We start from the raw sequence: 15,924 nt of genomic DNA, 5'->3' as shown, positions 1-15,924 counted from the left end.
ATCTTCACTGTAGCCTTGGCTGAATTATTTTTTTCCTCCTCCAAAGGTGCTAAGCACCTCTGGATAGCTATGTTATAGCTATCCATTATATGAAAACAATTGTTCAAATGGCTGATAAAATTGCCTCTTGAGAAACTACTAAGTACCTGCATTCCTTATCCTGAATGCAGTGACCTACTAGAAAGTACATTCCGCTGCCTTCCACCAACTGGCAGATTTTTTTTTTCTCAGTTGTAGACATTTCCAGCCTGGTTAGGGCATAAGTTAGAAAACAAAATTACTGCCTCAGACTCTTGAGATGTCAATGAATGAGTGGAATGTGTATGCCATTTAAGCACTGGTTTTACTCAACCTGTCGGTCATGTAGAGTCCATGCTATTGTTCCAGTACCAGCTTTATTCATCAACCTTCTCTCACTTCTAAGAAGGAAACTGGGGGAGAAGTGGAACAAAACCAAAATAACACAATGGAATGAGTAGCTATTAGCATGAACGGTGTTTTGGGCTGATAGAAATTCCGTAATAACAGTAAAATATAGAACACACCTGTGTGCTCTCTGACCGTTTCACCAGCTGCTTGGTAATACAATTAATTGATCTATTACAAAAGTGCCCTACTAATTACATGAAAAAATAGCTGAATCATCTGAGTGTTACTCACAAGAAAACTGACTTCTGCTGTCTTGTTCCAGCCATGTACAACCCATTTAATTCTTCCTTCCTTCCTTTGGAAATAGGGATTCCAACACGGACAGCTCTTTCTTTAACATGTGCTTGTTACAGGGCAGAGAACTGAACATTCCATTATGGCCAGAGCAACCTTTCTAGCATCTGTGTCCCTCTACTCTCTCCAAGAGGTTTGGAATAATTGTCTGGTGTATGCATGTAGTCACAGTTCCACTAGCTGTACATTCCTCAACACACCTCCCTTTATTCTCACTTGTCCAGCCTTCCAACTCACATCACATGGAGAGGACACTCCATCCTTGCTGGTCTGCAATAGCCTCTCCATGTGATGTAGCTACAATAGCCTGGGCAGTTGATATGGAGGCACTGCTTTGCCAATGATTCAGTGTCCCCCTCTGACTTAACTGGTCTGGACCAAAGGAAGGACAGGAGTCAATACATTTGGAACCGGCTACGCTGCAGGAGTTGCTAGAGTAGTGGAGATCTTCCATCTGCCTGCCTTTCAGGGCTCCACTTCTAGATTGGTTATCAGCCACAGCTGAAGGACTCAATCTGTCCTGTGTGGATGTAGTTGGCAAAAACTGAGTGAATTTGCTCATCTGCCTTATGATCACATTTCCTCCATCAAGCGTTCCACTAGCCTCATCAGGCGCTCATCAACCCAAAGCCATTGGTGCTTCCTGAGGTTTTTGGGTTAATTAACCACCACCCAGCACTTGGCATTGACCAGTACAGGTTGTACCACTTATGGTCATAATGGTAGCAGGTTTTCAATTCTAACATGACCTAATGGTTTTGACCTTCCAACTAACGATTGTATTAGGACAGGGGGTTCCACAAGATCCTTAAATGCAAACCAGCTAGAAGTAGTTCAGCTATTAGGTTCTACAGTGACCACCAACCTCTCACTGGATGAAGACCGAAATGTTGGCATTGGAAAGGCTGCCACCACCTTTAGCAGACTAACTAAAAGAGCATGGAACAACTCAAAGCTGACCATAAAGATCAAAATGCTAGTGTACCAAGCTTGTGTCCTCAGCACTCTCATGTATGGTGGGGAAACATGGACAACTTATGCTTATCAGGAGATAAAGTTGAACAGTTTCCACCTATGTTGTTTATGCCACATACTCAACACCAAATGGCAGGATAAAGTCACCAATGCAGGGGTTCTTCAAAGGACAAATTTACTAAAATATAGGTATATCTCCATATATAGATAGATCTCATAGAGCTGGAAGGGACCCTGAAAGGTCATTGAGTCCAGCCCCCTGCCTTCACTAACAGGACCAAGTACCGATTTTGCCCTAGATCCTGAAGTGGCCCCCTCAAGGATTGAACTCACAACCCTGGGTTTAGCAGGCCAATGCTCAAACCACTGAGCTATCCCTCCCCTCCAACTGACAGCCCTCCTCTAGCAAAGATAACTGCGTTGTCTGGGCCATTTGAGTAGGTTGGAAGACAGATTCATACCCAAGGACATGCTATAAAGGGAGCTATTGGAGGGAACAGGAACAACAAGACATCCCAAGCTTTGCTATAAAGACAGACGCAAGCAAGATACGAAGGAATTTGGAATTGATTCTGACCAATGGGAAATCTTGGCAAGTGATCGTAACAGGTGATGCCATTGTCTCCATAAGGGTATCAAAGTCCATGACAGGAGCTGGCTCCTACAGCTTGAAGAGAAAAGAGCCCGTAGGAAGCAAGCAGCTCCCAACCAAGATGCATACATTTGCAATAACTGCCAAAGAACATGCAAATCTCAGATTAGCCTATTCGGTCACATGAGACATTGCAAACCATCTACATCATAGGCTGCAATTCCCACCATCTCTTGCAGATGAAAGGAGGCCAACAAAGCCTTCCAACTAAGGTTCTTGTGTGCCCACCTCTAACACAGTATCTGAGAGCCTCACACCACCCCTGTGAGGTAGGGAAGTGCTAGTCTCCCATTTGTAAAATGGGGATAATGAGGCACAGAGGCTAAATGACTTGACCAAGGTCAAATAGGAAGTCTGTTCAAGAGCAGGGACTTGAATCCAGATCTGATAAGTCCTAGACCAATGCTCAAACCTCTGGACCAACTTTTCTCCCACAGCTCTCGAGAGAGGTTCCTCTCTTCCACCTTCCTCTCTCCCATCTTTGCTATAGTAGACTGAACATAATCTCTGAGACCCAGAGGTGCAGGAAACCCCTTGAGATGTTCTTAACCTGCACACCTCCCCACAGTGTAATGTTTGGACCTGCTGTACCCAAAGGAGTTACTAGAGCAGAATTTGGTTTTGAGTATTTAGGCTTCTGAAATGAGGTGATATTTGCCTTTGTGCAGAGAGCTAACACCAGAGCTGTGTACACTGAAGTCCCACTAAAGTAAGTCCCATTAGGGGTTAAGTGCTCTGCCAACCTTTTGCAGGCCCTCTGCAGAGGGGAGAATTTCACCCTAGAAGCACAAAAGCAATGATAAAAACTAAATCACACAGGAATTATTTTAAGCAAAGATGGAAATAGATTACCATTCCTATCACATTGCCATCATGGTTTATGATTGAAAATTATATCACAAAGGAAGTTCACTTTCAAAACTATCGGCTTAGATTTTTCTCTTAAGGAACGCCATATTGCATGGCAAAAACTTGGACCACAGCCACCTTTTGTGTGGGGAGTAGAAAAGGACAGCTGTTCTTTCTATCCAGTCAGCTCATCAAAACTACAGAACAAGTAATTAATAGGATCCACTGAAGATCAATAATGTGTGTTCTTAAATGCACAGACTTGTGATGGAATTGCTGACCAATGGTTTGAAAGGATAGATAAAGGCGGAGACCTATTCTCTATGGACTTCTGATTTATCTAGATTTGAACCCAGCACTCCCTTGATGTAACAATCAAACTTTTAATAGTCTCTCTTTCCCTCCCCACCCCCCTTTCAATTATACTGTCTCTGAGGACTCCTTGCAGAGCAACTCTGGCTCAGAAGGGAAGATATTAAGGCAGTCTTTGTCCTTTCAGGAAAAGGAACCTAGAAGAAGGTCAAAACCCTCACTACGAAATCTCTCCTTATTTGTCTAGCATGTAGCCGTGGATCTGCTCTCCCCACCCCAGAGAGAATGTCAATAAGACTTTTTTAGTGCTAGTTCTTGCTTCATCTAGCATTTTGCATATTACAGAGCCAAAAGACTATTGAAGATTCTACAACTGAACAGGCAGGACCAGATTACGATCTGTTTGTGACGTGTCATTTCATATTCTTTATGAAAATATGCTTGACATAAATATGACATCACTGAGATGTACTTTATGCAAGATGGCTCATGTGAGATCATTGGAAAGGTTATGCTTTACTGAATGTGATTATCCAATTTGTATGCCTGTATCATTTCTGTATCTGAAGTTAGGAATATTGACTATCTATCAGTATTTAAACTGTTACTTCGGGTGATGCTCACTGCTAACACTTCAGGTACAACAATGGAAAAGCCAGACAGGGTGGATGCCTCATCAGCGAGGACAATGGACTGTGAAAAGCTTGGCCTTCCTGTGGACACTCCATACTGCCACTGACTCATGGACACTGTAATCCTACAGAGTCAGGTGGTCTTGTCACCTGATACAAAACATTACCTGGGACTTCTTGTAACTTTCCACTGTGAGGGAAGGGGGGAGGGTCAAGTTTGGGAAACAAAGGATTCCCACCTTGTCTAAATCCTATTTAAGGGTGGGGAGGAAGGCAAACAGGACTCCTCCTCTCCATGGCCTGTCTGCCCAAGAAGAAAAACTGAAGGCAAGGGGGGAGTCCAGACTGAGACATGTCTAGTCTGAAAAAGAATATAACTGGAACTCTGAACCACAGAAGCTTTGCAAACTGCCTGCAACAATATCTAGGGTGAGAAATACTATTTGTAACCAATTTCTTTAGTGAAACCAGCTTAGTTTGCATGTTTGATTTCATTTGCTTAGTAATCTTTGTACCTTTTGTTACCCCTTTTACCACTTAAAATCTGCCTTTTATAGTTAATAAAATTTGTTTTTTTTTTATTATTAAACCCAGTTTCTGTAACTTCTAATGGGGGAGCGAGGAGAAGTGTGCACACCTCTCTCCAAACTGAGGAAGGAGGCAAATTTCATAATGTATCTTTGGGTCTGCACTCCAAGGGAGGTGGACATCTGAGTGCTGGAGCAAGTCCCTTATGCGGAGTCTTCCCAGAGCTGATCTGCAGCTGGGTGTGGCCCTGCCTGTGTGTGTTAGAGGAGGTTTTAAGAGCCTGGCTCAGCAAGACAGGTTAAAGGGGGCCCAGGCTGGCAGAACAGGTAGACTCAGTGGTATCTCAGCAGATCAGGTGGCTTCCCAAGGGGTCCAACCTGTCATAATGTTATAACAGTTTAAATTCAAAGTAACTTCATTGACCTCAATATTACTCCAGATCTTCATCATTGTAACTGAATCTGTCTCTAGTTCTCTAACTTCTGCAGAAACTTTCATTAATAATAGACTTTAATGGAAATAGTGCTGATGCTTATTTGATCTGTTTGAAATGTAGATGAAATCAGTTTTGTTTAAAGGCTGTTGCAATCATTTTGTATAAAAAGAAATTTCTATTAACCCAGCACTTTAAAAAGGACAGACAGTCCAGTTTTTTTATCTCAATTAGAAATGTTGATATTTATAGTCTTCTAAAATGCCAGCACACCCAGTAAAGGTCTCGTGTGACAGATTTAATTGCATTTTTACTCTACATCTTTAAAAAGCATGATAAACTCCTAGTCCAGGGACTTGCAAAGTAAGTGAGGCATGCATTCAACTATTTTAATGCTAACTTAAACTCATAACAGCTGTTATAAATAGTAAATTGAGGGAACTGCACTTTTCCTATTGTCTCCTTATCAATGATGTGAGGCTTTTGCAAGGGTTGACATTTTTTCTCCCTAACAGATTTACATTTGTGGTTGTACCACACCATCCTTAATGAGAAGCTGTGTATATATTCTAGGCCAGGGGTCGGCAACGTTCCGCACGCGGCTCGCCAGGGTAAGCACCCTAGCGGGCCAGGCCAGTTTATTTACCTGCTGACGCGGCAGGTTCGGCCGATCGCGGCCCCCACTCGCCGCAGTTCGCCGTCCCGGGCCAATGGGGGCGGCGGGAAGCACATCCCTCGCCCGCGCCACTTCTCGCCGCCCCCATTGGCCCGGGACGGCGAACCGCGGCCAGTGGGGGCCGCGATCGGCCGAACCTGCCGCGTCAGCAGGTAAATAAACTGGCCCGGCCCGCTAGGGTGCTTACCCTGGCGAGCCGCGTTGCAAACGTTGCCGACCCCTGTTCTAGGCTAAAAGCCACACTAATTCTGAGCTTTAATAAAGAGCATTGGTAATTTGTCTAAATGCCTGATTCCTGGAACCTTTAGATCTGATTTCAAGGTCTGAGTGCTTGAAGTGTTCATTGACTTCAGTGGGAGTTGCTTTGCTCAATATCTTGCAAGTTCAGACACTAGCTGAAAGGAAGTAATAATTAAAGCATTTTACTAGTTGAAACACAACAAAGGTCCTTTCCACCCTATTGGACAAATTTTCAACTGGCCTGTAACGTTGCACACACAAATTCTAGATATGCCTGTGTAAATCAGGTTTGTACTTCGTGACCGATTTGCCTATGTACCTGTGAATGTGGGTTTTTTCACTGAGGCTGTGACTGAATGTGTCTCTTAGTAAAATGAGGAAGGGAACACTCAAGGCAGTGCCAACTCAAGTGCCCTTAAGCACACAATCCAATTTTCTCATCCTGTTTAGAACATGGTAATGTGCATGGTGTTGCTTTCTCCAGTTGTTGATGGTATTTTCACTACTTTTGGTGCTCATTAGGTTTTTTTGAGTGATCTATATTTGATTTAATTTGTGACTCTCTGAATTAAAACCCTGTTGTTGTTAAACCACGAGACAGAAAACACCAGATTCTTCTTTGTTGCAGAAAGTTTGTGTCTCACATTTGAAATGACTTTAGTCCCCAAATACTAAAAGTGGGGACAAAAATAAGACCAAAATTGCTGCCTCAGAGCAATTTATAATTACATTTGATTTTGGGGCAACCCAGCATATCTGATGCAGCCTCAAGCTGTGCATGGTATTTGAGATGTGTTGAATTATAGATTAGAGAACTGGAGTCCTCTGTAAATAACTGTCTAAAATACCACTGAAATAAATAAGGGTTTGTACAGAATGTGAGCAGATGCACCACAAATACACACTACATGGGAAGGGATGAAACAGCTAATGTAAGCAGGCACCACTGTGTATAGAAAGGGTGTGCATGTGGAATTAGTTATGCAAAGAAGTCTGGGCTGAGTATTCACCTAGTTTACCCCCAAAAGACTTCCTAACGTGAGACCTAGGCTGAACCAGGACCCCATGATGCCAATTTTTAGCACAACTGTCTAAAATACCCCACAGAAACCTGAGAAAAAGGTGTTGAAAAGCAGAGCCGTGAGGAGAAAACGTTGTAAATGAGCTGGAAAAGGAAGCTGACATGAGCAGCGCCTTTTTTATTATGAGAACATTCTTCCTGTGAGCAATTTCTATATCGGGTGCAACTTTGCTGCCTCCTCAGGTATAGCGTTGGAAGTAATGGGTTACCCAGCTCAATAAGGGAGGTTTTTATTTTAAGTGCCCTTGTGCTTTACTAAGGTAAAATCATTGTCTGACAGTTATTACTGATTGTACTGTATGATCAGATGCAAAGGTGATGAGCGCCATGTAAGAACCCAGATAACCATGTAGACATAGGACTTAAGATCTGTTGGGAGAAGAACCCATAGGTAACACATTCCATATGATGCAAATAGATCCGCTCTTGCACGTTCTAGCAATAAAGTGTACACAGAATGCAGTTATATAGTATTAAATCTAAAGGCTAACCAGCTGGAAGACCTTCAGGCAAATTTTTTTTATTCTGTCCAATTGCGTGGTGTGTGTGTGGTTGTTTGTGTTGCACACCTGGTTGAATTTTCAGATATGGGTCCCTGCTATAGGTGATGCCCACATCTGAAAATCTGTCAGCGCTTGAACAATAGTCATTGCTTTCCATCTTCTCCCTTCCTAAGTCACTGAGATTTTTGTGGAATACTGTTTGGGGTGGTGTTAGGTGGGCATAAATAGCATGCTAGTTCAAGTTCATACAGGCTTCCTATCTCGCTGTAGTGCTGGTAATTTAACAGTCCTTGGTATTAGCAATACCTTCTTAAACTGGCAGAGATGCCTGATATGGCAACTGCCTTATATAAAACTCTTCTTTGCTTTTTTGAGACTATTGGGAAATAACAGATACTAGTACCTTACTGCAGTGGTGCTCAACCTTAGGTTTGTGGTCCTCCTGTGTACTAAGCACAACCTTGTGCTTCTACTGATTTTAATAAGATTTAGAGTCCTCTGTATCGATTTATATTTTAAGTTCAGCTTGTTTCATATGTATTTAGATAGGCTGTTGCTATATATAGTATTGTCTTTTTAAAAACAAATAAAGAAACCAGTGCATAAAATGTATATCAGAATTATAGAAAATGGGGGGGGCACGTAAAGAGAACACAATGCTAACATCCGCCATTTGGTATATTGTGTTGAAGCAGGCTGTGGGCCTTGTGAAATGCTCCGGTGGGCTGTGTAAGGCCCATGGGCCTGTAGGTTGGACACCCCTCCCTTACTGTGACACCCTGCACTCAAGTCTAGCTGCAAACAGAAAATCAGTCTTTCCGTGGAAATATAGTGAATTCTTCTTGTCACAAGTTTTGATTTGTATAGGCCTCTACCACGCACTTCTGTGACTATTTATTTATACTTGATCTGTTTTATGGGGCATTTGTTCCTCTGAGCTTGTTACAGAAGAAATGCTAAAATGTGACTCTGATTAACTGTTTTGTTGATCAGCATGTTTTCTAGGGTGTATTTTAGTATTGAATTGATAGCTTTGCAAACAAATTTGGAAAATCCTATATATTGGAGAAGTACCCCATGTTGCTTGGTATTTATTCGATACTTGAGACTTAAATAGTCAGTTGCTTTAATTCTGCTTTTTATTAAGTACATCTTGAAATAACATGCAATTGCTGAAATACTTCATTTTGCAGAAAAGTTTTAAAAGGTTCTGAAGGCACTATAATGCATATTCAGATTTGGCTTGCAGAAACGGACTGGCTAGTTCCCCCTTGTCAAGCATCTAAGATTTTTTCTTTTTTTTAATTGCCATGGCTATCCCAAGATAAAGGGGTTTTTATTAAAACCCAAAAAGCCAGGTCAAAACTTTAGCTCCAAGATGTGAATATTGTATAGATCTTCTTCCCTCCCCCCCCACTCCTTTAGATGTTTGGTGGGGCTTTTCTTACAGGTACAAGGTCTGGCAAGCAGTCTCCTCCAGAATTTGTGGCACAGATGGCAGGGATATTTGGGCAGTGAGTGGCTCTCATAATTACCCTTGAACATTTGTGCATCATTTTACTACAGCTCCTCAGATCCACTAAGTTGACAGGTGAGAAACCGAGGTCCCAGCAAGCCCAGATCTCTTGCATCCTTCTACACAACACAGTAGTTCTGGCCATTATGAAATGCTTAATTATAAACACACACTTCCTGTGTTCCATGGGCTTGACCCAAAGCTCACAGAGTCTAATTGCCTTTGTATTAGGGACTATATTACTACAGTACTTGTGTTGTATGAATGCTTTCAACTCCACTTTACGTGCATTGCTGCTGGCTGTAGGTTTTTTTGTCCCTCGTATAACTCTGGCTCCTTGTCATTCCTCAAACTTGTAGCTATATGCTTGTGTGCATGAGGTTGTGTTAACTGAGAAAATGAGGTCAATAGACATTTCTAGCTAGTAATTAAGGCCAATAGTGCACCCTCAGTTCCATTTACGCTTTGTGGAATAGGGTTCTGACAACTTTCCTTCTGGCAAGTTTTTATGGCAACAGGATATAAATATTAAACTGAAGTTCAAACTCCTATAGTTTTGAAATCAGCAGTTTAGCAAGGCGAGAACAAAAATCAAGGGAACTAACAGCTTCAGCCTAGCCTATCACCCATATACTAGTAAATAGGTATCACTGAAATTGCAACATACTACTTTTCATAAAACTTGCATTATCAATTCATAAAAAGTACTCGAGGCATTGCTTAGTCACTGCCAGAACAACACTTTCCCCTACATACACTGGCTGCAGAAATAAATCCTTTGAATACATTTGATGTCTTTGCTTTTACAGTAATTCTTTGTTCCTTCCAACATTGTTTTAACCTGCTGACAGTTGGATTGTTACTTTGCATTAACAATTCCAAATGCAGAGAATCTAGCCTGCAGTTGCTCCTTGATATTGATTTTTTTTTTCTCCATAGCTGCCAATGTTTAATAGGTTCCAGCACTGATGACTGGCTTCTTAAGTATTCTCAGCTTTTGGATTATACTCCCTTTTTAAAACTGGCATTTGGTTGCAGCACCTTTCATGATACATTAGCTAAATACATTGAGCAGAGCTAAATCATCCCTTCCCACTACTATTTGCTAGTATTCTGCTTGAAATCCACATGCAATATAAACAAGGGACTTAGACATAAAATAAGCCCACCAAGCACCCATATTAATGCAGCATCAAACCCGGAACAAATCTAATGCGAAGTGCAGTCTGTGGAGAATGATTCAACAGGAAGGTGTATTGACAGTCCCATGGAGGAAATTGAAGAGTAACTCACTTGAGCATGTTAGTTTGATGGACATGTAGTCTCTGCCACAGTCCTTCTTGTAGTGACAGCGCAGCCAGTTCAGGAGGCAGAGTCCGTTGCCACACTGTAGTTCTTCTTTTTTACAGGGCAGAATGCCTTCTTCATCTGAAAGGAAGAGAAACAATGGATGACTGTTACTGAAGTAGGAAATGACTGCTGCACAATGCCACAGCTCTTCTGAAAGTCCGTCCTCTTTGCTGTCTCTAAAAGCCTGGTGAGAGTGAAAACAGATTTGTGTTTGTCAGATAGCAAAAGGGGGGGCCTCCGACTCTGACAAAAGCTTCGTATATCATTAATCATTTATACAGTGCTGTAGACCTATGAAGCATTGCACACCGGGAAAATGTGCCCAACAAATCACAGAAGGTAAAATTTTCCTAAGTGTAGTACTTAGGTTAAGTCAAGTCTGAAAATGGGACATGAGTGTTTTTGAAAAGTTACCTGCAGTTTGTCCTAGTCTGTATGCAAAAAGGATGACAGAAAAGAGGATCAACTTAGAGCTATTTTAACTTCCAGGATCATGAAGGGCTGGACTGAGGTAGCCATGGATGGGAACATCTCAAACCCCTTTCTAGTTTGAAAAGTAAGGATGGGAACTGAATCTGTGTGTGGGCTAAACACCGTAAACATCAGAAAAATGTGCATTTGGACAAATATTAGAGCATAATTCACGTTTGGGTTTGGAGATTGTTAGGACAGAGCAGGGTCTGACTTGCCCTTACATTTGAGCATGCTGAGATCTTTTTCTCCTACCATGTGTAGTGGGGAAGAATGAAGAAGAATCCACTCACTCCTCAAGACCATCTCTGATCCAAGAGGAGGTGTTTAATAGCTAACCACCCCACATCTGCATATGTAGGGGAAAGGTTAACTTTGTTTCCCAATGACACAACTGATAGTCCTGTTAAGTTCCTCACCCTATCCTCTCAATGTGAGGGGGCGAGAATAACTCCGGGCATGTCTACCCTACAAATGCCCTAGCAGCACAGTTGGGGCACAGCAGCTCTGCTGCTATAGTGTAGACTCTTGCTACAGCAATGGAAGGGTTTTTTGGTTGTAGTTAATCCACCCCTTGAGAGGTGGTAGGCAGGTTAAGGGAAGAAGTCTTCTGTTGACCTAGCTGCATCTATAGTGGGAGTTAGGTCGACCTATCTGTTCCACAGTGCAAGACACTTCTCGCAGTCCTGTGTGAAGCAGCTAGGTTGACCTTTAGTTTTAGGTGCAGACAAAGCCTTTGTTTTCAATCACTATGAAGAAGCAGAAATTTGGCTAATAGGACCCCAACAATTCTGAATGATAAGAAATTAGTCATGTGGTGTTCAGGTGAAGAAATGAGTAAAAGTTTGGGTCAGCATTTATTGTCCCTGAACAGTCATGCATCCCAAGTCTGAATGTTCTGAGTTGTGTAACTAGAGCAGAGTGGCTATTGCAGAAGCAGTGAATACAAATACATGTTTATCTCTTCAATGTGACCATTTTAATGGATACTCCTAAACAAGCACTTGAATAGACACTTACTCACACCACTGTCTGGGGAGCAGGTGCTCTTCATATCCGTGTTTGTGTGCAAAATTAATGTTTGTACCCATGTGCAGGGGAAAATATTTACTATTCATCCTTACTTATTCTCCTGTTTTTGAAATGTTACTCTTCCAATTGAGAAAGAGAAACAACACTGTCATGTAGATTACCAGTCACACCCTGCAAATGGTGCTGAAGAGAATGGTTTGAGTTTATAATCTGTCCAGACTCTTCATTCAATATTTGTGGAGCACAAATAGATTCACAGAAATCAGGATGAATGTGCATACAATTCAGAACTTGTGCACAAAAATAAATCCAGCTTCAGTAGTACAGCTGGTGATGTTGTTTTCATTGAAGATGAGAGGAGAATTTCTGAAAGGTGTAAGTAATGCACATGCTTTGGCAAAAGTTTTAACAACTGGAGAAGAGGCACCTTATTTACCACTTAACTGGTGTCCATTCTAGCTCTGCTGCTAACTGAATTAAATAGTAGGATTCTGATGTTTAGTAATGAAGAGCACTAGGAATAGAAAACCAATAGTTTACTTCCACACTTTTGGTGCCTATCCTATACCCTAAAACTGAATTCAAGTCACTTGTATAACACCAGCTTTAACAACACGCCAAATAAGTCAGACCCCATCTTGAAAATACCAGATCCTAGAAGCAAAGGAACAGAAAAAACAGGGTGCAGACTGGCATCCAGCCAAACAAAGACATTCTGACTAAAGACTTTTGTTTGTTCTCCAATATTCTTAATTCAGAGCCTTTGTGTCAGCTTTCATAGCAGGAAAATCCTGCAGTTAAGAGTAATTGTTCATGATTTCCAATTCTCCACACAGCTGCTCCAGTGGAAAATGTCAGAACCCACAAATGCATTTATAAATAGCACCAGCATTGAAAGCACACTTTTACTATATGTATTAGACCATACACTTGTAACCTGGCAGTGCTTCCATCTACAGGGTAGTAATCGAACTTTGTTTTGCAATTCTAGCACATCTTGGATAATGTTTTCTGAACAGCTACAGTACTTGTGGCAGGTACTCGAAACATGAACTTTGGGAACCTGGGCATTTCCCAAATAGAGAATTCACTGCAATCTAAAGGCTTTTTAAAGATTTAGCTCCTTCAGAAAAAAAATACTTAAAGTGAAGGCAGGCTAATGGAATTTACAGGATCCATTCCACCCTTGGTGGAAGAGATCAGATCCATTGACTTCATACAGGTCTAAGCTCAGAAAAACTTGCATGCAGACGTTCTGAGCAGGTCAGGGAAAATGCTAACAAAATTACTCTTAAATATTAAAGGTGTGTACGTGCACACACACTCCCACAGCATTATTCCACAAGCTCCTCATTTATTTCAAGATCTAGTTTTAAGATGTCCTATTTTTTTAAACATTCTGACCTTGTTCCAGCCCAACAGGTTTCACTGTCCTTCACTGTCCCACTTCCAATTGTCCAACACTAAGTTCCTTTCTATAACTCCAATAGTTTTACAGCTGTTGATGCATTGGCCTCAGCTGTTCCACAGTCAGGAACTGCAATCTTGCCCCTACACTACAAAGATTCTCTACTTGATTGCAAATGTCACCTGAAAACATAGCCACTGTATAGGCAAGGGAGAAAAGTTCTAAATGTCTTTCTTTTGGCTATTAGTTGTTTGGGATACAGTGCATATGAAAGATGCTATTACAAACTGAACTGTGGTATAATGGAGAGGAGAGCTCTTAGGCTTGTGAGCTATAAGGAAGGGTATGGGCAAAATGAGCTTCCTTGTCCTGAGAAGCAGTGAAGGCAGGTGACACCTAAAAGGGCAGGCAAAACTGACTCTTCTAAAGGTTGGTTTATAGTCAATCTATAGGAGACACTGTCTCCAAACAGCAGAGGCAGCCTACCCACTCCAAGGGGCTTCTATTGCTGCAATTTATCTAGGGGGGGGGGGGGAGGGGAAGGTGAAGGCACTATTTGAGGACAAAATATGGGTAAGGGGCTAAATTCTGTTCTCACTTATACTGGGGGAACTCCACTGAAGACAGAGTTACTCCAGCAATCCAGTGATAGTTGGGCATAGAAGGGTGACTGTCTCAAATTTAAGTGAGCCATTATATTAGAATAATCTTAGTGACATGAAAACTGGAGATGCTGAACTTTCATTGTAATCAATTTTTTTTTTTTTACCCAGTTCACTTAATTTCATGTGTCTTCTGAAGTCACAAGGGTCTTGATTAAAAATACAGCACTCCAAGTACAGTCTTAGATGAAATTATGCCACCAAAATTGGTGGATTGGTCTTGTTTCTTGACATCTGGTAAACAGCCATTTCCATTCCTGGGCACTGTAGTCCTCTCCTGTATTTCTGGCTTTTTTTTTTTTTTTTTTTGGGTACGGTTGTATTAATCTTTCTCTTGGCTACCTGGAGCCAGCACTGGAGCAGAGATTTCAGCTGGGCATCATGTTGCAGAACCCAGTCATTTCTTAGTATTTTGAAATTTGATCTCGCATCTGAGCTACATGCAGGAATCACTGAGTGAAATTCTGTGGCCTATGTTACACAGGAGGCCAGACTAGATGATTGTATTGGGCCCTTTTAGCCTTAAGTCATTTAAATGTTTTTCATTTAAATAGGGAAAAAATTAAATGGTGTCATAAAAAGGGGTGGTAAATACTGTGAGAAGTGATATGCATTGAATAGCTTTGTGCTCAGTGCAAATCCAAACAATGGATCTTGCTCCCCCCACCATGTTTACTGCCTTCCCTCTGAAAAGGAATCTGCTTGGTACAATTTACATAATATCTAATTACCAAGTAATAGTGACTGTGATTAATGTATTGCTGACTGTGAGTAGCCAACATTTGTGTGGATACAGTACAAGGACAGTGTATATATACTTAACACTCTGAGCATGGAAACACCATATTTTAATATGCTAAGTGAATGGATTCTAGTTCCCAAAGGCATTTTCCTTTCTGAAACATAGACTGTAAGCAGAAAGGTGTAATAAAAATGTTCAATTGCCAGTACATAGTACTCTGGAGAGGTGCAATGCTTCTTGACAGTGACTTCACTAGTCATATGATAGATGTCACTCAGATTCTTATTCACATTTTTATTCCAGTGGTGGCAGACTCAGAAACAATGCAAATTCATGCAGTACTTGGTGCATCTGATTACAAAAGGTCCTAGAATTCAGCATTCAAATCAGTGTAGCACCATTGATGCTACCCCACTTTGCTCTAGTTGAGGATCTGGCCTCTATACACTAATGTAATCATAGGGTGTCTTTGAAATTTATTAAACAACATAGGTGATTCAATATTGATTTTGATATTTTGGGTTCAAGCACTGTATTTGTTTCAGCAAGGGGTGGCTTTTGGCTTTGATTATTGGGTAGCCAGTGAATCTGATCCAAACTGAAGACCAATCTGACTTTGTACATGACCTAATGTGTGGTGTGAGCAACAAATTGCTTTCTCAGTTGATGTTTCTATCTTGGCACAAACTCGCATAAATTAAGTGAATCTCCCTACTGATGCATGATCAGAAAACAGCTTTTTCCAGAGGTGCCAGGCAGCTGGAGAACAAGCCTGGCAAGTCCCTCTCAGGTGGAGCAGCTCCAGCCTATAACCCTACATAATGAACCTGCTTCCCTGAAACTCTAGAAGTGCTAAGCAGAGCTGGATGGATAATTAACTTTATCTCCCCCAGGATGTAAATTCCAACACCCAGGAGACTGTTTATCCCCAAAGAGCACAAAAAGATGAACATTTTCATGGCACAGAAATTCTGAAAAACTTCAATTTGGAAACATTGCAACTACTGTATTGAAATGCTTCCACATTGAAGCATTATAAAATTATATATTAATAAAAACTGGAGATGAAACTAAATACTCTATATTTTGAAACTTTCCATAGATAACTTAGCAAAATTGACACATTCCCTTGAAATACT

At 41.3% G+C, this 15,924-nt stretch overlaps 1 protein-coding gene across 1 annotated transcript in view; it reads right to left on the bottom strand.

Annotated features, from left to right (window-relative positions):
* The window catches only part of BEAN1 (brain expressed associated with NEDD4 1), a 94,666-nt gene extending 82,671 nt beyond the window's left edge, over positions 1-11,995 (bottom strand). The window contains exons 1-2 of the mRNA XM_065416781.1: positions 11,962-11,995; positions 10,414-10,548 (exon numbers count right to left, since the gene is read on the bottom strand). Of these exons, the coding sequence (XP_065272853.1) occupies positions 10,414-10,548; positions 11,962-11,995 (169 nt within the window). The remainder of the gene's footprint in view (positions 1-10,413; positions 10,549-11,961) is intronic.
* Between the last annotated feature and the right edge of the window lie 3,929 nt (positions 11,996-15,924).

Source organism: Emys orbicularis, chromosome 14 (genome assembly GCF_028017835.1).
Source record: "Emys orbicularis isolate rEmyOrb1 chromosome 14, rEmyOrb1.hap1, whole genome shotgun sequence".
Classification (NCBI taxonomy): Eukaryota; Metazoa; Chordata; order Testudines; family Emydidae; genus Emys; species Emys orbicularis.
Note: the sequence above shows the minus strand (reverse complement) of the source record. Positions and strands in the feature narration are given on the sequence as shown.